The 21750-nt window shown below is 57.8% G+C and overlaps 10 protein-coding genes across 10 annotated transcripts; 7 read left to right on the forward strand and 3 right to left on the reverse strand.

Annotated features, from left to right (window-relative positions):
- Positions 1-21: 21 nt before the first annotated feature.
- GLOTRDRAFT_127065 (uncharacterized protein) lies at positions 22-315 on the reverse strand (the record flags this gene model as incomplete). Its single annotated transcript, XM_007865522.1, has 1 exon — positions 22-315. A coding segment is annotated over one exon (294 nt), but the record flags the coding sequence as incomplete, so codon positions are not given.
- A 1413-nt stretch (positions 316-1728) lies between these two features.
- GLOTRDRAFT_91941 (uncharacterized protein) lies at positions 1729-2729 on the forward strand (the record flags this gene model as incomplete). Its single annotated transcript, XM_007865523.1, has 4 exons — positions 1729-2174; positions 2195-2252; positions 2316-2525; positions 2565-2729. 4 exons carry the CDS (start codon positions 1729-1731, stop codon positions 2727-2729), a joined length of 879 nt encoding a protein of 292 aa, XP_007863714.1.
- Positions 2730-2787: 58 nt separating this feature from the next.
- Positions 2788-3447, forward strand: GLOTRDRAFT_99060 (uncharacterized protein). The gene is made up of 2 exons (XM_007865524.1): positions 2788-3230; positions 3316-3447. The coding sequence occupies exons 1-2, from the start codon at positions 3051-3053 to the stop codon at positions 3385-3387; spliced, it is 252 nt and encodes an 83-aa protein (XP_007863715.1). The 5' UTR covers positions 2788-3050; the 3' UTR covers positions 3388-3447.
- Positions 3448-4345: 898 nt separating this feature from the next.
- GLOTRDRAFT_57639 (DUF1766-domain-containing protein) lies at positions 4346-5121 on the forward strand. The gene is made up of 2 exons (XM_007864882.1): positions 4346-4767; positions 4839-5121. Exons 1-2 carry the CDS (start codon positions 4392-4394, stop codon positions 4967-4969), a joined length of 507 nt encoding a protein of 168 aa, XP_007863073.1. The 5' UTR covers positions 4346-4391; the 3' UTR covers positions 4970-5121.
- Positions 5122-5446: 325 nt separating this feature from the next.
- On the reverse strand, positions 5447-7344 carry GLOTRDRAFT_127068 (uncharacterized protein; the record flags this gene model as incomplete). The annotated part of the gene is made up of 10 exons (XM_007865525.1): positions 5447-5701; positions 5751-5861; positions 5921-6057; positions 6125-6278; positions 6341-6418; positions 6474-6581; positions 6637-6705; positions 6770-7002; positions 7055-7135; positions 7197-7344. 10 exons carry the CDS (start codon positions 7342-7344, stop codon positions 5447-5449), a joined length of 1374 nt encoding a protein of 457 aa, XP_007863716.1.
- A 763-nt stretch (positions 7345-8107) lies between these two features.
- GLOTRDRAFT_137249 (uncharacterized protein) lies at positions 8108-9348 on the forward strand (the record flags this gene model as incomplete). The annotated part of the gene is made up of 3 exons (XM_007865526.1): positions 8108-8201; positions 8251-8649; positions 8714-9348. 3 exons carry the CDS (start codon positions 8108-8110, stop codon positions 9346-9348), a joined length of 1128 nt encoding a protein of 375 aa, XP_007863717.1.
- GLOTRDRAFT_57642 (uncharacterized protein) lies at positions 9282-11103 on the reverse strand. Its single transcript, XM_007864883.1, has 5 exons — positions 10841-11103; positions 10669-10784; positions 10179-10616; positions 10024-10122; positions 9282-9955 (listed from the first exon to the last, which is right to left on the reverse strand). Exons 1-5 carry the CDS (start codon positions 10964-10966, stop codon positions 9637-9639), a joined length of 1098 nt encoding a protein of 365 aa, XP_007863074.1. The 5' UTR covers positions 10967-11103; the 3' UTR covers positions 9282-9636.
- Positions 11104-11401: 298 nt separating this feature from the next.
- GLOTRDRAFT_104441 (DNA-binding TFAR19-like protein) lies at positions 11402-11946 on the forward strand (the record flags this gene model as incomplete). The annotated part of the gene is made up of 4 exons (XM_007865527.1): positions 11402-11528; positions 11607-11734; positions 11786-11833; positions 11899-11946. The coding sequence occupies 4 exons, from the start codon at positions 11402-11404 to the stop codon at positions 11944-11946; spliced, it is 351 nt and encodes a 116-aa protein (XP_007863718.1).
- A 457-nt stretch (positions 11947-12403) lies between these two features.
- GLOTRDRAFT_137252 (uncharacterized protein) lies at positions 12404-17552 on the forward strand. Its single transcript, XM_007865528.1, has 9 exons — positions 12404-12619; positions 12686-12766; positions 12820-12932; positions 12993-13143; positions 13207-13541; positions 13593-13666; positions 13717-15138; positions 15264-15560; positions 15865-17552. The coding sequence occupies exons 1-9, from the start codon at positions 12506-12508 to the stop codon at positions 17439-17441; spliced, it is 4164 nt and encodes a 1387-aa protein (XP_007863719.1). The 5' UTR covers positions 12404-12505; the 3' UTR covers positions 17442-17552.
- A 1175-nt stretch (positions 17553-18727) lies between these two features.
- GLOTRDRAFT_114948 (uncharacterized protein) lies at positions 18728-20295 on the forward strand. Its single transcript, XM_007865529.1, has 4 exons — positions 18728-18762; positions 18949-19093; positions 19154-19482; positions 19545-20295. Exons 2-4 carry the CDS (start codon positions 18984-18986, stop codon positions 20216-20218), a joined length of 1113 nt encoding a protein of 370 aa, XP_007863720.1. The 5' UTR covers positions 18728-18762; positions 18949-18983; the 3' UTR covers positions 20219-20295.
- Positions 20296-21750: the final 1455 nt, after the last annotated feature.

The following is a 21750-nucleotide window of genomic DNA, read 5'->3' on the forward strand; positions in this document are numbered from 1 at the left end:
CGATTATAGATAACCAAGCACGTACGTCCTCAGAATCCCGGCACGGAAGTACGGGAGCTCGGCTTTGATGTTAGCGGGTCGAGGCTGAGGGGGAGCTGGCGGAGGCGGTGGTTGGGGAGCAGGGGTGTTAACGGTGAACTGGGCGTTGGAGAGCGCTTGCTGGAAGATGTGTTGGATGTCCTGTATAGTAGCAGCCGTGTTCTGAGCCTGGGTAAGCCGGTGGTCGATATCCACAAAAATGTTCCGGAGGGCGTTATACGCCTCGGGACTCAAAGTATTCGCAAGGGCAGCAAGGGCGTCTTGTGCCTGCTCCATAATAACGGGGGTAGCTTAGTACGTGCAGGATATGTCGGCCGACGATACGTACTGTCTGAGTTACCCGATATGGAAGGTGTAGTATTCGAGCGGCGTCGAGGAACGGCGACGAAGTAAAGCGGTGTCGACAAGAGTTCGAAGCTAGCTGAGAGACCTGTCTCCAGTGTGAGCACTAGTAAACCCACACTTTTGCAAAAGTGTGATTACACCCACGTCTTCGGGCTGAAAACCGGTCAGACTTAGACGCGAGAGGAGAATTCTGGCGTATATTCGACGAAGTACAGCTAAATAAATACAGTAACTGAGACAATATGACGTAGACCTAAAGCGGAAGTAATCGACATAATGAAATCATATGTTTCGGAAAATGTCTGTGGAATAACTAAGGAAGAGTGTTCAGGAAATAACATACGGCTAAACATACGAAATAGGAAATAGGCAAATGCGTGCAAACCGATGTATCCACATGACCGCCCTCCGCGCGTCTTTGCTATTGCGCCCCCGTGCAAACATGACCAAATATTACCTTTTCGAGAATTTTATCATGTGACCTCCGACGCCCCCGGCCACGTCACTAAAAATAAAGAATGTAAACGCATTGCGTAAGCTGGCTATGCCTGAGCGAACATATTTATATTATTTCCGAACACCATTGTGCTCCTGTAGTCTAGTTGTTAGAATGGTGATCGCCTTTGCCGGAGGTGTTCGGTTCAATTCATGATTGTGCAAGCTTTTTCTCTTCCTTGGCAGGGTTAGGGTTTATTAACTACCTTTATGCACTATTGCCTTTCTGTAGTATCTTTGTCAACTATATGTATCACAGGTCTACAAATTTGAATACAAAATTTTGTTTTCCTATCTATACGAGTCACTTAGTCCCTAGTGGTTACTCTAACTAGTCGGACATGCGCCCGGAGGGAAGTCCGCGTTTGCCGGCGTCACATGACTTTCTTCTCGATATGGTATCTTTGTACATGTTTGCACGGGGGCGCAGTAAAGCTACCTCCCTCCGCGTGAAGCCACAGCTTCCCTTTCCGGTATGCGACAAGCCTGAAAAGGCTACGGTATTCCAATCACGACGGAGGCTGCAAGTGCAACGCGTCGTCTTGGTCAGAAATTCAGTCCCACAGCCTGGTATACCTCTTCATACTCCAGTGGCATATCTCGACTGTGATTTGCCATCAGACACGGGGACACGCGGCTCGTCGGGCTACGGGTGGCATGCATTGTCGAGTCATCAGCAGTTCTTGGTAGTAGTACCCGATCCGAGAACGCCGGATAAGTGCTCTGAAAACGATAAATGGCGCTTCTCCACCAGGACCTTTCAGGACGGACATCCACCGAAGTCATACTGTAAGTCACGGTACTGCAGATTCGACAGCACCCCGCGGTTGGTCGGATTTGCTTGCGGCGATGGTGGGCGACTTGACGCCAAGGCTGGAGAAGCTCTCCCTCGTTGAAAGGACCAGAACAACAAGTCCAAAGAAATGCTGGTGTGAGTGTCCCCCGGGAGCGCGTAGCCGAGCCACCTGCGCGTACTGTTCCGCTGAGACGGCGTCCTCGTCACCCCAGCCCTGCAGCCCCGCAGCCCTCACGCAACCCAGCTCGGGCGAGGACGAATCGGACGAAAATGGCTGTCCAGGATCCCCGCTTCCCGTTCACCCACGTGGCTCTGAAGCAGGCGTAGAGGCCACCCCTCCCCCCCCCTCCGAGCCCAAGACTGTCTCCGCCCGCGAAAGGGAACCAGCGCGTATCGCCTCCTCCGGCCCGCTTCGGCTGTCGTACTTGGTCCCTCTGACCTGCGGGTGCCGGACGAAGCGGGATGAGCCGTGCTCACGATCCACTGCCAATGCCCGCCGGTGTGTGTACATGTCTCCAGCACGTTGGGAGACCGGGCCAACGGACGCCCGCATGGACTCGACCCGCAGCGGGCTGGCGTGCGTTCCCAGGTGGTCAGATATGCGGACGACTGACGTGCACACTGTTCGGCACTCTGGCAGATGTCGATTATGTCGACCCCTGGCGACACCCAGGCCGCAGGCGTGAGCCCTGCGCCAGCGATGTCCAGGACACTCTCCCCGGCGGACGAGTCGGGGTACATCCACGCACCCACGCCGACGCGGGGACGGGCGTGCTGCGCAGGTCTTGTGGCGCTCGGCGCCGCTGGACACGGCGAGGGGAGGGGAGGCTGGAGGAGTCGTGCGCGGAACGTGAGTCCTGGGAGGTTAGGAGCGGCTGACGATGGGTAGGCGACGCGAAGCATCGGGAGATCTTTGCGTTTCCGCGGGTCAAGCTCAAGCACGGCGCGGGCGTGGGGGCTGATAGTCCAAGCTGGTAATTACAAAGTGGAGCAGATTCGTCGAGGGAGATGGGGCGCATTGAATTCTGTTGACCCACCTGTCTTTGTAGTGTAGGATAGAAGTAGAACACTTGCGTAGGTATTATGAAAGGCAATCGTGCTGGCAGTTGATTGGGAAGTGATGCCGTCGTCGAGTGTCACTGGGTAGCCACTTCCTGCCTGCAAGTCAGTTCCAGACCTGCGCAGAAGCGGGATGTACTTGGCCGCCCATCGGAGTTTGCAGAAGGTCTGGCTATTACGGCTCCAGATGACGGAAGCGTCTTCTTGTGCTCGCGACTATAGCACAACGATCTCGGCAATGCCCCGTAGACAGAATATAACCGCGAAACCCAGTGCTTATTAGGCTCACCTGCACGTGGTATGCGCAGACGTAGTGATGCGGGTCGCGCGGGTTGGACGCAGATTCGAATTCCAGCGCGCGGGTGTACAGGACGGACATGACCTCCGGATGCGTAGCGGGCTTGCGTCGGTTGAACTGACTTTAGCGTCCCGCCTACACTGTGAACTCGGTCGTTTGACTTGGACAGAGAACGCTATGGGAGAACTGTCCAGCGAGCTGCAGCGCGGTGCATCGAGGAGGTGTACCATTGGATTAGATGGACCATTCAAAAAGGCCGAGCTGCGCACTGAACGACACGTACCCCGCGGCTGGTGGAAAAGGTAGGGACCTGGATATGTCGGCGTACTCAAGGGACTGTGATCTGAGTTTATAGCCAAAGACATGCGCGTATCAGCGCCAGATATTTGGTTATAAATTCAGGGCAGAGATTCAAGGGTTGAACGTTGAACGTTGAACGTTGGACATGGGACATTCAGAGACACTGTGACGTGACAGGAGTCAAAGCCAGGTGCACAGCCGCAGCACAGCCTCATCTAGCAGATGCGCGTTCTGCCCGCGCGCGTCTGCCACCGCCGACAATGGCCAGCCCCGATCCCGCCGACGACCTCCCCGACCGCCTCGGCGCGCTCGCCCTCGCAGACGACGCCCAGCCCCGGAAGAAACGCTTCGTCGGCGGCTTCTGGTCGCCCCGCTCCAAGCCGCTCCCGCCCCCGCCAGCGTTCCCCTCGCCCGCCAATGGCGCGCCGTACCTGCCCTCGCCCCCCGCCCCCGGCCCGCTGCCCCGCCCGCCCGCGATGCTCGCCATCCCCGTGCCCCAGCACCACTACGGCCAGCCGCAGTCGCTGACGATGCAGTACGCGCTGTCGCCTCCCCCGGGCCGTCCTCCGCCCGCGTCCTCGCCGCCCCCGACGCCCACCGCCCCGCGCCCAGGCCCCGCCCGCCCGCTCTCCGACTCGGGGCTCAAACCCTCGCGCCCTCCCCGCCCCTCGTCCTCTTCCTCCTCACCGAACCCCCGCCCCGCCCGCAAACGCGCCAGCTCGTCCCCGCCGCCCTCGCCCGTCGTCAGCTCCTCCGCGGCCGACGCCGTCCAGTGCAGCGGCGTCACCAAGGCGGGCAAGCGCTGCGCGCGCATGGTCAAGGGTGCGGGCGACGCAGGGGAAGACGGCGAGGAGCCGCCGAGGTACTGCCACCAGCATAGCAAGGAGATCATGGCCCCCACCGGCTTCTACTCGCGCAAGACCGGCGCGGACTGGATCAAGTTCTCCGGTCCGTCGCGCGTTCCTTCTCGTATTCGTCCCGCGTCTGACCACAATCGCACCCGCAGACTGGATCCCCGCCTACCTCAGCGAGCCCACGCAGGTCGCGCTGCGCACCGAGATGGAGCGCGCGCGCTCCGCCGCCGACGAGCCCGGCTACATCTACGCCTTCGAGATCCTCCCCCCCGCCAAACACATCCACCTCAAAGTCGGCCGCGCCACCAACCCCGTCAAGCGCCTCGACCAGTGGTCCAAGCAGTGCGGCTCGCGCGAGCAAGTCCTGCGCGGGTACTGGCCCTGGGGCGACGGCGCCATGCGCGGCCGCTTGCAGGTCGGCCCGCCGGGCCCGTGGTGCCATCGCGTCGAGCGCCTCGTGCATCTCGAGCTCGGCGATCTCGCGGCGGGGATGGTGTACCTGGATCCCGGCTGGCCTGGCGTGGGCGCGGTCAAGGGCGTCCAGCGTGCGAGAGGGAGGGTGTTCAAGGTGTGTCCGGATTGTGAGTCTTGTCCTCCGCGCCTTCGTTTCGTTGTTGGGCCGAGGCTCACGGTCAATGCAATGGCCGCACAGGCGGGAAACAGCACAAGGAGATATTCTCCTTCGCGCGCGTCGAGAACGGGCGCTACAAGGGCCGCGAGTGGGAGGCCATCGTCAAGCCTGTCATCGAAAAGTGGGGCGCGTTCGTCGAGGCGTATGTATGAGAATGGCAGCACGGGTGGATTGTTGTACTGCGGCGTAAGATGGATGTGTACCGATACCGCTATGTATCATGGACTACCAAGCACACAACTATATACCATGTAGCGAACACAGGCACAGCGGACGTTCTCTCTGCATACCACCGTACGTCCGCATACCATCGTGCGTCCGTCCCCCCCAGAGTTTCATGGCGACGTTGCTGGCCCGAGGTGCTTACACCGGTGGGAGCGGAGCATGCGCCGTCCACGAAGCTCGGGAGCCGTGCGGTATATTTCCAGCGGAACACGCGTACTCACCAGTGCTCACGGCGGCGGGGCCAGACAGCTTGCCCCATCGTTGAGTTACAGACTACTGGGTCGATTCGGCGATGGATAGTGCAGACTGGCTGCGTTCAGCGAGCCACGTCGGGGAGGCCCGGGCCTGGAGACTGGAGCGCGAGGAGGGCTTGGGTATTGTGAGGAGCCGACGTAGGGAGTTGCTCAGGAGCCCACGAGCCACGCATGCATAGACGTTAGCGACCACCTGTCGATTCTGACGTCTTGCTCGAGAGCACGGACGGGGAAGGTTGCCGATGGGTCCAGGACGTCGGTGGTGGCCAGGAAGGAGCTGTGCGGACCCACCGTCGCTGAGAGCTCGAGTTTGAGATCTGGTGACCTTGACGCGCCAGCAGCGTAGCCCATCTGTGCAGCCACCCGCATCGGCGAGCCATTCCACGCATGATTGGGGACAGTAGACTACAGGCCGTGTACAGGATGTACTTCACGACCAATCGATCTTCTTCACCCAGTCGAACTCGCCGTCCGGCATGACTCCCCTGATATACGGCTGCAGCATGTGGGCGGTGACTGGCACCACCTGGCCGTCGTCCAAAGCGGAATTGAAGTTGAGCCTAACCTGGGGATGGGGACGGGATGTCAGCGCTGACCCCGAGAGGGGGAGAGGGGGGGACGCACAGTCTGCGGGCTGTCCCCGTGGGCGGCCCTCCACCACTTGATCACGTCGTCCACCCCCACCCGCAGGCGGGGCACGAACACGTCGAGGATGTGCGCCTTGTACAGCGCAGCCGCGCCGACGTGCGGCGGGGGGACGCCTTGCTGCACGCGCAGCGTCTTTCGTGAGCTCACCTGTCCCGACGGCCTCGCCGAGAAACAGCGCACCTCGGTATACCACTTCATCCACCCCGCCCTGTATATCTCGCGGGTTAATGATTATTGCTGGAGCCGCGCGCCATGCGACGCAGGTACAGTCCGCTTGCTGCTCGAAGGAGTATTGGCTCTCCGGCGCGCTCATGTACGACCACACCCCCGCGGCCTGTACGTATCACCCATACAATCGCCCACACGAGACGATAAGATGAGGGAGGGGACACATACCGATCGCGACACGGACACCTTGGTAAAGTTGTACTTGTCGAAGGAGGCTTTCTGGCGCAGGTGCTTACCGTTTGTGGCCTGGCGCATCGCAAGGTTAGCCAGAGTACGTAGGCTATAAGGAACCCGAGCGCACGGTCGCTTTCGACCCGTTGGACACTTGCTCGAGCAACGGCATCCAGGGCTTGTACGGGTTGTTATCGTGGGGGAGGCACGCCAGCTGGTGGCCGATGGTCCCTGAGTTCTGCACACCCGCCGTTAGTCTACCAGCGAGCCAGTGTGCGCGAGGAATAGCCCACAGCGATGTACTTCGCAGCCCACCCGCAGAACGTCTGGCCGCCCCAGTCCCAGAAGCGTTTTGAAGTATGCTATGGACATCGCGACTGACTGCAATCACGACATCAATATTTGATTGTGGTATGTAATGCCCACTGTCGTATCGTGCGTACTCGTCTGCACTTCGTAGATATGTTTCTGGCCGTACGTGTTGGCCCCCGCCGTGCGCTCGTGCGCCGGCCAGGCGACGTAGTGCGGGTCGAGCGGGTTCCCCTGGGCGTTTCCCATGGGGTAGCGGAGATTGATCCAGTGCGCGGAGACGGCGTGCGTGTAGGGGAGCGGGGTGAAGGCGATGTTCGGGCATCCGGGGACCTTGACTTCGAGGTCGTCTTGGACGGGCAGGGTTATCGGTCAGAAGGTGGGTAGATAATTGGGCAGTACGGCCTGAGTTAGTGGCGTTGCCGGCATTAAGTTCGTCGCCGACTCTGATATAGTAGGCGTCGGGGACGACTTCGGGAGGGACTGTCCGCGACGCGTGAACGCGTGTTCAGAGACCATAGCACTTAGACAAGAGGTACAGGACCATCGGAGTAGATGTTCCCGTCAAGGAGACCAAATCGATTCTTGAAAAGGATGAGAGGGGCGCGGTCGTAAAAACCTAGGCGGGAGCCTAAGATGATTGAAGTAAGGCCGACTGCAGCGGTGACAATCCAGAGAGGCCTGACAGGCATTTTGACGATGAAGGCTGCAGACTGCGGTAGCAGGAGGCATGGTACTTGAGGTATTCTCAAGGCCACTCTGTGAGCGCTCAGACTAGTTCAGGCACGGCTGTCGTGCCTGTATCTCAGCGGTGCTCGACGTACCCCGACGCTATTGAGAGGCCAGCGAAGATCCACAATATTACAGGTGAAGTGTGAAGCGAGTATGTATGTTAGACAGACCGGATGAGGGCCAAGTGGCTCCAGCGAAGCAGTCAGGCTCGAGCTGTTCATCACGAGCGGAACCGGGTCAATTACATTGATTGCTGGAGGCCCGAGGGAAGGTGGGAACCTGGACCTGTCGGTACGCTCGAGGGTCCGCGACGGGAACTTGTACCAGGACGCATGGTGAGACTCTGGTACGAGTTCACGGCAGGGATCCAAGGAGTCCCATGGTAGAAAAGATACGTTGGTTCGCATCCGGCGTATAAGAGATATGCATAATGCCCGTTGGTCTTCCACCGTTATGTGGACTGTCAGATACCTGACTCGGAGTTGACCCTGATGAGCTTCGGGTCTGTGAACTCGCAGTGCAGTGCAATCATAGAATAAGGTCGACATCAACGACGTGCACAAAGCAGAAGCGCGATACGTCGTCGAAACCCACTTCTGAGCGCTGGGCAGTCGAAGAACGAGGAGTGCATGTCGAAATGAAGACGCAAGGAAGGAACCGTGGGAACTCATTTTCCTCTCGATCCAAGTCTAGCAAAGCCACAACGACCATCTGCAGGCAGCCATGGCAAGCGTTCTGTTACGGGCAACCAGGACGTGTCGACCATGGACCGGTCGTAGCCTTGTCTTACAGCGGAATATCCACAGCAGTCTGCCTGGTGCGTTGTTCATTGCGTTCCGTCTGGCAGGCGCTGACTTTTCCACAAGTCTACAAGAAGAAGCAAAAGGTCCTCATCGACGACCTCTTCGCCGAGGACGACGCAGACGCATCCAAGGACGGCGACCTTTTCTCCTCCTCCTCCTCCCCCGCCAGCTCCCCCGCCCCCGCTCCCACCTCCCCCAGAGCCTCCACCTCCACCCGCAAGCGCAAGCTCTCCCCCGAGGAACGCCTGCAGCGCTTCAACAACCTGCGGCAGTGGGTCTCCGACCGCATCGGCAAGCACCCGCCCGCGGGCAAGTTCCCGGAGCAGGTGCGCAACAGCGCGTGGGTGCACCTCCTCGGGCTCGCGACGACGCCCGAGCAGGTGCGCGAGGTCGTCGCGCTCTTCCCGCGCTGGGTCGAGGGCGGGCGGGTCTTCTCGCCCAGGATCGCTGAGGCGTTCATCCGTGCGTCTCCCCTCCCTTTCTTACTCATCCTGCTCGTGTGGCTAAGTCGCGACTGCTCTGCCAGGCCGCTGCGAAGAGCTCCACTGCCCGCTCATCGCCCTCGAGGTCTTCTCCGACTACCAAAAGCACTCCCTCAGCCTCCCCGCCGCGCCCGCGTCTCAGCGCGCGGTGCACCAGTTCCTGCACTCCCTGCAGCAGGAGCACCCCGTGGCGAAGGTCGTGCAGGCCGCGGCGCTCTTCGGGCCGTACAAGCTCCCGCCCGTCACGTCCGACCTCGTCTCGTGCGCGATGCTCACTTCGGCGTGTCTGCGCGACGCGCGGCGGCACCAGCTGGAGATGCAGAAGCAGTCCTCCCCCTCGTCCTCCGCGGATAAGGAGAACCCGGAGCTGGTTGAGCAGAAGGGGAAGACGAAGACGAGACCCCCGCCGAGCCTCGTGGTCGCGCTGACCCTCGTGCCCGCGCTGCAGCGCCTCGTCACCGGCGCGCCGCCCCTCCCCGTGCCGGAGAACAAGCTCGAGAAGGAAAGAGCGAAGGAGCGCGTGTGGTTGAAGTGGGCGCTGGCGAGGGTCGAGCATTACCTGCCAAGGCTGACGCGGGGGACGACGTGGGAGGGCGTGCAGCCGGTGAGTGTGGACTGGCTGGCGGAGTGGAGGGCGAGGAGCGGGCATGCGCAGGGCGGTGCTGCTGCTGCTGCGTAGGTAGCGGTGTATACGGACGACGCTGATGATGTGAGCGGTGATTGAGTGACCTTGCGTTCGCGCTGCTGGTGGGATCCCAACGGTCTGTGCATTAGGCAAGAGAAAAGACTGTAGTATTACACTACGTAGATGCTACAGTATACGCGAGTAAGTCCGAGTTCTATCGATACATTCGTGGATGATAGGCAAGCAAAGAGAGACCATTATGCGCGGGCCACCAGTGGCCTGCGCCCCAAGAGCGAAAGACGAATCGTAACAGTCGTGTCGTGCGTCGTATCCCTCGTCTCACTATAGGAGCATCCCGACAGCCGCAGCGATAACCGCCATCGCCACGCCCGCATCTCTATGGACGTTGCTCCTCCTATCGCCCGCGCTCGACTTGGTGGCGGAGGGCGTTGAGGAGCTGGAGGTGGACGTGCCGTTGAGCTGCTTGGCCTTAGCCTGGAACGCGGCGAAGTTGTTCGCGCCGGACTCGACCGCGTTCGCGGCGAAGACCATGCCCTGCCCGCAGTGGTTCGCCTGCCTGCAGTACACCCAGAGCGGCGCGGTGTCGTTCACTTTGATGGTATAGGTCGGGAAGGTGGGGGCGTCGCTGCTGACGGGCATGCTATTGGGGGAGGGAGGAGTGAGAAAGGGAAGAACGGGAGGGGAGGAGCAGGGGGAGGGGCGACTTACAATCCGGAGTCGAAGCCGACTTGTCCGCTCGTGGAGGTGTCGGTAAGGGAGCGGCAGGGGTTGGCGAAGCTCGACTGCGTCGCGGTGTGGTTCTTCTCACTGCACGCAAGATGTTAAATACCACATGACCCGGGATAAGGAGAACAGCTGCTTACTGGAACTCGAAGGTGATCGTGTCGCCGACCTGCGCGGAGATATTCGCCGGGCTGAACGTGAGCTGGTTCGGCCCGCCGACGACGACCTTGTGGTCCGTCGACGCAGCAGATGTAGGTGCCGACGAGCCGGGGTAAGAGCCGTACGTCGTCGTCACCGCCTGCCCGCCCCCGACGGTCACCGTCGCGGTGACGGTCACCACGGACGCTGTCGTCGCGGTGGAGGTAGAGTTGGTGGTGGACGTCGAATTGGTGGAGGTGGTGTTGCCGGTGGCGGCGGCCTGGAAGGCTGGGAACTTGTCGCCGGGGTTGACGGCGAAGACCATGCCCTGCTGGCAGTGGTTCGCCTGGCGGCAGTACACCCAGACGGGGTTGGTGTCTTGCACGGTGAACTGGGCGGTGGGGAAGGGGCCGTTGGTGTTGTTGTCTGCCACTGGTACGCTGGAGACGTATAATGATTATTTGGTATCTGTTGTGAGGGTGGCGGACTTACAAGCCAGAGTCGAAGCCGCCGTCCATGAGTTGGCATGGGTTGGCAAATGTCGACTGGCTGACGGTGTGGTTCTTCTGCTTGAAGGTGAAGATGATAGTGTCTCCTGGATCGGCGGTCTATTCGCGTATTTTCTTCAGTGCTTGTACGCAATACAAAAACAATCAATGCGTACCAAAGTCTCAGGATCGAACTTGAGGATTCCGGGTCCTCCGACGGTTACTGCATGCTGGGCAGCGCGCACAACGGGCACGGCTGCGAGCGAGAGGGTGGCAAGGGCAGCGACGGACTTGAAGAACATGATAAAGCGCGTTATTTCGTGTCTTGAACTCGATTAAAGGTTTGAAGTAGAACTAGAGCTAGTCTGAAAGTAATTGGCCAGCAAGTTCGACGCGGTCGAATATTATTAGCGGCGGGTAGGGGCTGATGGCGGGACTGGGAAGAAGGTGGGATCCTGGCTTCATTGCAGGCATCCTCTTTTTATAGCGCGCCTGCCTAATGACTGGAACAATAAACCGGGCACAAAGAGCACAAGAGCACGTTGTGGCGGTGCCCCAGTGCGACAAAGAAGCGCGTCTCGTATTGTGTCCCGAAAAGGAAGGCCCACGTGCACTGCTTCGATCGCGGCGTCCCTGTCCGAGTCCGTGCAACTGACTACTGACAGTGCACGCTCATTGTACTCGACTGCAGAATTGTCATGGCGGATCCTGAGCTTGCCGCGATACGCGCTGCGCGGATGAACCAGCTCCAGCAGGCGAACGGGCCTGGCGAGAGCGCCGAGGACGAGGGCAAGAAGGCGCAGGAGGAGCAGATGCGGCGAGATTTGCTCGCGACGGTGTTGGATTCTGCTGCCCGGGAACGATGTACGTCTGTCTGCGCATGGATGTGAAAAGGAGCCTTGGGCACGGAACGATTGTGCCTGTATTTGCTTGTTGTTCTAGTGGCCCGCATAGCACTCGTGAGCGCGGAGCGATCCCGGCAGGTCGAGTCTATCCTGCTGAGGATGGCTCAGACGGGTCAGCTGCGAGGTAGAGTCAGCGAGCAGCAACTTATCGAGCTGCTTGACCAGGTGAGTGTTGGGTGATCTATGTTGGAGCAGAGTATGAACCATGGTTCGCAGATGGAGGACGCTCAGTCGAAAGGATCCGGGACGAAAGGCGCGATAGTGGTGAGTGTTGTCTGATAATCACTGTGATCACTGCTGATGACGGTGTTTTTCTCATGGCGTGTTAGTATCAACGCCGGAAAGCAGTACTTGACGACGACGATTTTGACGTCTGAGCTCGGAGGATTACTCACCAAAACAAGTGTATCGATATTCCCTTTATTGCCCACACACGACTGCTTCGTCGGCCATGTATTATCCGTAATAGACGGAGCGGATTATCCTATACATATCTCATACTCTGTCTATTTTAGCCAGATGGCCTTAAGCTTCACTTTGGCTGTGCCGTGGGTTTGGGGCTTCCGGGTGCTTTCCCGAGTCCCGTAAAGCGCAGAAGAGGTATCAGATAACCGCGACGCAGACAAGTCTCACCCACATAGCTCCAGGACAGACGCTGTAGCATCCGTAGATATAAGACATCCCCTGGAGGCTGGAGCACCTTCTCCTCCAAACCTGGTGCCACCCAAGAGTCTCACGCGCCAAAGCGAAGCGTAGCCAAACAAGGCACAACAACGCCACCAGGCGGGAGAAAACCTCCCTGACATTGCCTCATTGTCGCGTCCCTGCAGCATCCCCGAGCCTCGCAACCTGGCAGCACGCACGCACACCTCTATCTCTCTCCGTCTATTTACAACCCCTCCGAAACAACCCTCTGCGACGATATCACGCACAGCAATGGCGGCCAGTCGAAACCACTCGTTCCCGTCTTCGCATAGCAGCGCTTCCGCACAGTCCAAGTCGCACGTCCTCGCCGGCGTGCAGGACGCGTACTGGAGCGACGACGAGGCGGTGAGTGCTCTGCATTGCTCCTATGTAAGTCGGTATTCGAGCGCGTCTCCCCGCGCGGCGTTGTAGGAAGACGCGGAGTGCCCGCTCTGTCTCGAGGAAATGGACATCTCGGATCTCAACTTCAAGCCCTGCGTGTGTGGTTACCAGGTACGTCGCTTTAACGTAGCTTGATGTGCTGTGGCTAAGAGGGATATTCGAAGATATGCAGGTTCTGCTGGCACCATATCAAGGAGAACCTGAACGGCCGCTGCCCTGCGTGTCGGAGGGAATACTCGGACGAGAATGTGCAGTTCAAGCCGATCAACAAGGAAGAGTGAGTGTTTACGCTTCGGACCTTCTGCTGTTTGGCTGAGCACTAACGTTCGTGCCCTAGCCATAAGCGTCTGATGCAGCAGAAGAAGCAGCGGGAGCGGGAGCGCAAGGAGCTCGACGCGCTCGGCCGGCGCCACCTCGCGAACGTGCGCGTCGTCCAGCGAAGTGTCGTCTACGTCGTCGGCATCGGCCCGCGCTTCGCCAAGGAGGAGGTACGCCGCGCATATACCCTCCCCACTCCTTATCCCACTTATCCCACTGACCTCATCCAACAGCTCATCCCGACGCTCCGCTCGAACGAGTACTTCGGGCAGTACGGCAAGATCACGAAGATCGTGCTCGTGAAGCGCTCTCCGCCCGGCGGCCGGTCGCCCGTCGTCGGATTGTACATCACGTACCACCGGCGTGAGGACGCGGCGCGCGCGATCGCGGGCGTCGATGGTGCGCCCTCGCCTGGCGGCGGGAATGATGTGATGCGCGCGAGCTACGGGACGGCGAAGTATTGCATGGCGTTCCTCCGCGGGCAGACGTGTAATGACCACAGCTGTATGAACTTGCACGAGTGGGGAGATGAGAAGGATTGTTTCACAAAGGAGGATTTGACGACCTTGTGAGTTGCTTGCCTCTTTCAAGGGAAGGGTGGATACTGATTGTACGCTAGGAAACATACGCTGAAGGATATGGAGAATCGGCCGAGGAGTACGTTCACGATCAAGAAGGCTGATGAGGCAGAACGTGAGTACACGCAGCCCTGTCTCGTTCTCGTAGATTTGACGCTTTTCTAGCTGGTCTACCACGCGGCGCATCATGGGCACAGAAGGGGTCTGGGAACTCCGCATTGCATAATAATAGTGCGGCTGCTAATCAAGCGTCGACTGCAAGAAGCAGTCGGAGAGGAGGCACTAGACAGCCTCGAATAGGTGCTTCCTCGTCAACTGCCCCTTCTACTGCCGAATCGAAGGCATCCGCCCCACGTCACCCTCGCACTACCGCTGCTGCTGCTTCTGCCAAGGCGACCTCCCAGCCGTCGTCGTCCAGACCGCCTACGCCAGCTAGTACAGCTCCGAGACCCAGCACACCTGCAGACGCGAAGATAGCCCGCGTGAAGGAACAGGACAAGACGCCGCCCCGGTCGCCGACGTCTTCTGTTGCTGTCGAATCTGATGTAGGATCTCGGGACGTGGCCTCGCCTTCACCAGCACCGCGGCCACAGTCCGTGGATTCTGTGCAGTCTTCTGTACCGTCTGCGCCTCCGGGACTTTCTGGTCCACCCCCAGGGCTCACCGCACCTCCTGGTCTGCCTCCGCCCAAGCGTCTCCAGACAGAGTCTCCGCAGATCGGCATGGTACCGTCGCAGTCTTCGTACCAGATGTCTGCGCAGATGCAGGCGCTCTTGGATGATGTCAAGGCACGGCGGGAAGCACCGACGACGACGAGCGGAACTAATCCCTTCCCCGACCTGGATCGCATGCTGCAGCATCTGCAAGGCGGCGATGAGGGAGGATTCAGCTTCAACCTGGATCCTAAGCTCGCGAGTGACACGAATGAGGAAGTTGAGCTCGTTCCACCGTTTGAGGCGGAGGCGAATATTCCGTTCCAAGGTAACTACCTGGATACCTTCCCTGGATTGAGGTCGCCGCATCTAGCGAACCCGTACGGGACGCCGCCTGGTCTTGCTATTCCCCATAATCCGAGTCGGCCCCTCTACGAGTCGATGGCGAAGGGGTCTCCACTGTCGCAGAACTACAGCGGTTCCTTCAATCCTTTCGCCGAGGCTGGTGAGGATACCTCGGCTCCGACTGGGCGTTCGTCTCTCAGCGGATTGGACGAAGAGAGGCAGGTGTCTCGATTTGGCTTCGCTCGTGGGCGCCAGGGATCGACTGCTACCTCGTCGCCTCTTCACGGGTCACCTATAACCGCCAATGACAGCTTTTCACATGGGCAGTTCTACAGTTCGCCCAGGTTGACCTCCCCCACCGCCAACCCCCAGCCTCAGCAGTGGCACTTCCCGACGCGCCAGCCCGAGTACACGCAGCCTGGCTCGAACATCGCGTCTCCCCTGGTTCAGAACGCGCAGGCTGCGTATCCCCAGCATCAACCGAGTCGGTTCCAGCCTTTCGACGACGTCGTCAGCGAAGCCCAGTTGAGAGACTTCATACGGTCAAGTCGCGAGAGGGATGCGTCCATGCGCAACGTGGCACAGTATGGTGGGAGGCTTCTATTCGTGTAATTCTACTGTTCTTTATTTGTTGACGTAACTTTTCGGACATGCATCGTTTTGTTGAACATGTACCCATTTTCGCTATACTACCTGTACTACTCCCGGCCACAGACCAGCAACCACGGCATGCGAATTCGTTTCACTACAGTCCCGCTCAGCCATTCAGTGACCCCGCTATCATGTCCTCGGCAAGGTTTTCGTCTCCTGTGATGACCACGGCGGCGGCGACAGTAGCAGCAGGTTTCGCGACTCAGCATTCGTCGGACAGCATCTCTGCGGTTCCTCCAGGCTTGCATTTCGCTGAAAGCGCGATGTCGAGCCCCGTACCCTCAAGTATTCTTGCGCATGGCACCGGGAGTGGCCCTTCTACGAATATGGAGATGTCCCAAGGAGGGTCCTCAGTTCAAGGTGAGCTTTTAAAATCTACCCATAGGGGAGGGAGTCCCAGGTACCGAGCCGTGCCTTCCCAGTGCGGAAATTCTTTCATCGGCCTTGATACTGTCATGGCCCCGGCCCGGTCACCTCTATGCCCTCGTCAGTCTCGGTCCTGTGCTACGCTGTGTATGAACTCCCTGATATCACTCCCATGGCAAGCGGGATGTCGACGAACGTCTCCCTCCCCTTTGGTACGGCATCCGCGTCTTGTTCGACGCTAACTATGTTTTCTTTTGTTTCTATTTTCTTGCTCCGCTGCATATATTTTTCGCAACAGCGTCAAGACCCGTTTCACCCACCCAACCACTTCCTGCCCTGTCTCCGACGGAATTCCCTGCGTTGGGTGCCGATAATCAGGCATCGAGAGAGGGACAGCAGGCTTCGGAAGGCAAGGCATCTCCTGCCGAGACTAGCGCGCAGGCCAAAGCAGACAAGAAGGCAGCGAAGAGAGCTGCTGCAGCCGAGAGGGCAGCAGAGCGACGCAGGATTGCTGAGGAGAAGGCTGCTGCGAGAGCTGCAGAGAAGGCCAAAGTCGCAGCGGAGAAGGCGGCTGAGAAGGAGAAAGCCGCAGCTCTGAAAGCTGAGAAAGACCGCGTTGACAAGGATAAGCTCGAGAAGGAGCAAGCTGAGAAAGAGAAGCTCGAGAAAGAGAAGGCTGAGAGGGAGAGGCAGGAGAAAGAGAGGGCGGAAGCGGCTGCGAAGGAGAAAGCTGCGCGAACTAGCTCTACTCCGGACTCAGGCTCTGGCAAGAAACAGACCGCAGCTACCAAGGCTAAGGCCGTCGATTCGCGAGAGGCTTCACCTGCCCCGAGCAAGAGTGGAGGCAAGTCAAGGACACGCCAGAGCTCCAGAGAGCCGTCGCCGCCCCCGTCAAGGCTGGACCTTACAGTTCAAGTCCCGATCTTGTCGAAGATGCCCAAGAAGAACAAGCCTGCCACGAAGCCTATCAAGATCCCGAAAGAGGAGGAGTTGGCCTCTGAAGCGGCTTCAGCGCTTCCTGCAACGCAATCGGACGGACCTCAGGGATTGCTCGTCAGAGCCACTCACGGGAGCGCAGTCTCGTCTAATAATTCAAGGGCGCAGTCCATCGACAGGATGCCCCTGTACGAGCCGACGTCTCTAGCTCAGCTATTCGCAGATATTGACCAGCAATGCCCTTGGATGCGTATTGCTGACCATCCGGTCTTCGATCTGTCGAAAATCAATCCCGCTGCGAAGATGCCCTTGGAGTATGGACCCTTGGTGCACGCGCTGTCCGCTCTATCGGTTGGCGGGGGATCTTTCGCCAATAATATGCCCTCTGGGTCGATCGACAACGCTGTGTCGTCGTTCCAGCAGCTCCTGGAGACGTTGACGCAGACCATCTCGGACCTCCTCCGTCTCTTACCTCGCACCACCTGGGATGATAGTTCGTCTTTCGATGGTGTTCTGCGCGATATGCTGAAAGGTGACGATTTCCTTGATGAAGGCACCGAAGAAGGATCCGGTAGGGATGACGAGGTTGCGGCGCTGACGCTCGCGCTGGAGCGTCGAGCTCGCTGGATGGAAGTGCAGCTCTCGAAGCTAGAGGAGCTACATCGGGATATCAATACAGCTGCAGTTCGGGCCGTGCTTGCGTTCAACGACAACGGCTGGGATCGTCAAGGCTGGCTGCCCCGTGTTGGCAATACTCTCGCGCGCTTCGACAAGCTGGGGCTGGTTGAGGAGAATGGGGCGTTGCGCCCGATGACGGCGGATGAGTTGGAGAAGAAGCTTACTGTTGCGAAGGAGGCTGCTGTGTTTGCAGAGACTGAAATGAGGGAGTCTGTGGAGAGGTTGCAAGTTTACAGGCCGTATGAAGAAGATGAATACTAAGTACAAGTAGAGCATGCAAGAATAGACGATCTTTTCTGTAATCCTGATCCCCGTCCTCGGTAATTGCGGATGTCGGGGTGTCTCTGCAACTTCGGCCACCCTTTAGTGCTGCTCAATTCTTATTTCGTTCGTCCGTTCGTCTGTTCGTTCGATTGAGCGCGTCCAAAAGAGTGAGGAAGCAATGATGGCCGGCGATCCGGGACCACGGTCATGTGATGTGCTCACCGGTCGCGGCAAGGCATCGAGAATTTCCGTGGTGGCTAGTTATGTGGACGGAATCCGTCGACGTAGATTACATGCCACATTATTCTCCTCATAGCAATTCTGAGATATATGGACCCCGTGCCCAGGCTGAGTATTGACCCAATTGGGGCTCTTATCATGCTTGTGCGTATATCTCGAAAAAGCCTCAGGAAATAAATGTGTCGGCCACACGAAATGCAATCCTCCCTACAAAGTTGAGGACGCAGATTATGTAAGCGAGTCGCGCAGCGGCTCGCAAAGTGGGCGCGGAGCCATTGCAGCGCATGCACCCAGACGGTTGCGCGACTACCATATTACCTTATTGTTAACTATTGGTAGTGTGCCGCTAGTGCAGCGGTTAGTGTGACGGGTTATTTCAGATGCAATGATGTGAGGTCGAGGTTCAATCCCACCCATGGACGATATTTTAAACTTGCGATGATTTTAGTTGTCTTCACTCCATAACGCAACTTGACAATTTTCTTTCGTTCTCTGTCTCATAATGCCGTCATTCCAAGGCGCCGATATTGATGACATCGTGGCATTTTGAGTCCGGACAAGGGCCAATCTATACACAAAGCCTGCATTTGGTATTATACTTTGGGGTTCAGTTTGAAAAAATTAAAACTACATGTGTACTGATATAACAAACGATTCAACTTCTCATGATCATGGGAGGTGGTGTACACAACCTCCTCACCGCCTTAGGACTCCCATTCCGAAGCGAGTCGCCCCGACTTCAGACGAAGTCCCTCGCGACGCTGCGGGGTTACCGCACAGTGTCTCGACCTTCCATTTATAGCGACTCGCGTCCTTAACTTTGTAGGGAGGATTGCACTTTCTGTCGGCCACCAACGGTGAGCACATCACATGACCGTGGTCCCGGATCGCCGGCCATCATTGCTTCCTCACTCTTTTGGACGCGCTCAATCGAACGAACAGACGAACGGACGAACGAAATAAGAATTGAGCAGCACTTTTGTTTGCTGCAGCTTGGTTTTGTGGCACTGAAGTTTTCCCGACTTCTTCTCTGCAGTGTCTGCACTGCACAGTGCAGCACACCAGGACATCGAGTTAGGTATGTTTTGTGGCCTTTAATCTTTGTATCAAGCAGGTTTGCGGATGAAACGCACTGGGCTCTGAGTCTATTGATGTTACTGCACAACGCTCAATTGTCGAGCGGCGGCGTAGAAAACCGTTCACTGAACCATCCTGCTTTCCTTGTTCTACTTAGTCTCAGCTTCTTATAATATTTCGCTTGCAGCTCCGAGGCCTGATACCACCATATCACCTACGAAGATGGACGGCGAAACCATTACGAAAGAGCAGAAGGAGCTTTGCGATGTCGTAGACGAAATGACTCGGAGTATGTCATCTGTGCGCGAGCTCATTCAATCTCTACGTGCAAAGTGAGCTCTTGCTTACTCGAATCTTGACAGGCCGGGAACTAAACTACTGCGCCTTTGCAGGTCCTCTGACGAGCTGGACGTACGAGATGGCATCTCACTACTGTCGCTCAAAAATCACCTTGGGCTCGCTTACCTTCAGAATCTCACACTCGTCTCCGCGCATCGGGCCCTTGGGCACAGTCTAGAAGAGAGCACTCCTCCCTCGAAGCCGTTCGGGGCGTTGGATCGAGAGCCCCGTGGCTCCTCCCCTGGGGACTTGGTCAATTCGATGGTCGAGGGACGGGTGGTGCTCGAAAAGATCAAGATTTTGGAAGGGCGTATGCGGTATCAGATTGAGAAGTTGGTGCGGGTTGCTGAAGAAGCGCCTACCGACGGCAATGTCCTGAACGGTGCGAAATATTGTTATGTGTGCAATGCCCAGGCTATTTTACCCATATTTGTCTCTGTCCAGACCCTCTCGCATTCCGGCCAAACCCCGAAAACCTTATAGGCAACGACTCAGATGCGTCGGAGGCGGAAGAAGGTGCTGATGCTGAAGACACGAGGGACAATGATGGAATCTACCGCCCTCCCAAGCTCGCCCCGGTACCCTACGTGGAGACGTCGAAGAAAGACAAATCCCGGCGGCAACCGATCCCGACCGCGCTGTCTTCCCTTACCCACTTGGACCCCACGAAGCCGTATACCGAGTCTGCTTCAGGCTTGGGAGCCACACCTTCGCTCTCATCAGCTCGTGCCCGGGAGATCCAGCGCATGACGGAGTTCGAGGAGGAAAATATGATGCGGTTGGTGATGAAGAAAAAGGATGCCAAGCGGAGGAGGATGGACGAGGAGGACATCGCGCTTGGTGGTATGGGCGGCCTGCAGGGCAGACGTCGGGGAGACGGTTTGGACGCCGAGTTCGGCGACGTGCTCAGATCCGTTGGGAGGAGTCGCAATGGGGCGATTGGGGATGGTTATGAGGAGTTACGACAGAGAGGGAAGAAGCAAGGGGCCTTGGAGAGATCTCGCGCAAGAAATATGGAGGATAGCGTGGAGGAGGGTCCTCGGCAGAGGAAGAGAGGAAGATTCGACAAGGCGGTGAAAGCGACGAAGAGGAGAATGTCGTCCAAGTCGAGGAAGTGATAGTATCTCTTTCCTTCATTCATGTCCATGACACGTATGGCAACTCAGCTTGGTATACTCTTTTTGCATTGGGGAGGAAGGAAGAACCTCGCCTCACAGCCAGACAGGTACACGCATGCTCCTGAGGCTCGAGGCTGGCTTCCGACAACAGTCGAACGCATGGCTTTATGTCAGGTAATTCAGGAGGTAGTCGATGGGGTGCCCACCCCAGCGCTTAGGCATTATCCTTGGCTTGTTAGCGGACACTGACACTGACAGCGATGGTATGTCCATGGCAGGTCCACGGTCAGGTGAATATCAAGATGAATTGGATCATGCTGATTTATCGAGATGGAACTCATCCTCTCCTTGTTGGTATTCCCTGTCAATCTCTCATATGTCTGCACGGGGCATAGAACGACTTGCGCGAGAGCTGGTGCCCGCAGTGACGATCCGGCAGCAGCTTGACCTACTTCCATTCCCCTACGCAAGATATTGGGCGATACAGTGGAAGGAGATACTTCCGTACTTCCCGTGCGCATGTGCATTGTATGGTTCAGGAAATCACTTGCCCGGACACCCACCTCATCAGATTGAACACTTACTGTGTTGACATATGGCGTGTGCGCTGAGGTAGGTCTATCGCGGCCTCTGCGTCCTCTTGTCCCCCCGATTTAATTCAATCCTCCTCTGCTTCGCCGCTGCCGATAGTGGGCAGTCTACCATCTATCATCACTTGGCTCGTCTCACGTTCCTTTGGATTACCATGGCGGTTTCGTTTCCCCTTTCACACTGTCAGACCCAACCACTACCTCCGGTCCCACTGCCTCGGTCGAATACTACACTTCCTCTAGCCTCACGACTTATATTTCGAAGGAACCCTCGACAACGTTCATCCTCAGCTTTGATCCTTCTACTCAAGCGTCGATTGGCGTCACGAAGTCGACCACGTTAAGCATCATAGAAACGTCGAACGGCGTCTCGAAGGTGACGACCAGCCCATCGACAAGTACTGTAAATGTCAACCCCGTGCCGAGCTAGGACCCCGGCATATGGGTACTGATGTTTGATCCTAAGTGCCCGATTTTCGGCCCTTATGGCCTCACACATTTGGTCCGGATATGTCCGCCTCTAGGATCCGGTCAGCCCAAATTGGGCTGCTTATGTCCGCATAAGTGACCTATGCTCGGGCGCCCCCCGGTGTGTCCGCCAAACGGATCCAACCTCGAAACCGGCACACGCCCAACGCTGCAACGAGTAGATCGTGACATGATTACTCCGGGATATTGTATTTCAGTCTTCCTAAGATCCACCACTGTTTCCAAAGCTTGCATTTCATTCACCGTTGCTGAGGATATACCTGGATATACACGAGACGAGCTGACAGTTGACTGAGAAGCATAAGAGACACCACTCAACCTAGTACAAGGACTACTGGGTGTGACACTTCGACGACTTGGTATGTCCGCCAGGTGATCGGACACCAAGACCGGCAAGGCCCTTGTGTCCGCCGTGATATACCGGACATGGACCGAAATTTTGGGCTTTATGTC

This window comes from Gloeophyllum trabeum, assembly GCF_000344685.1.
Source record: "Gloeophyllum trabeum ATCC 11539 unplaced genomic scaffold GLOTRscaffold_00003, whole genome shotgun sequence".
Lineage (NCBI taxonomy): Eukaryota > Fungi > Basidiomycota > Agaricomycetes > Gloeophyllales > Gloeophyllaceae > Gloeophyllum > Gloeophyllum trabeum.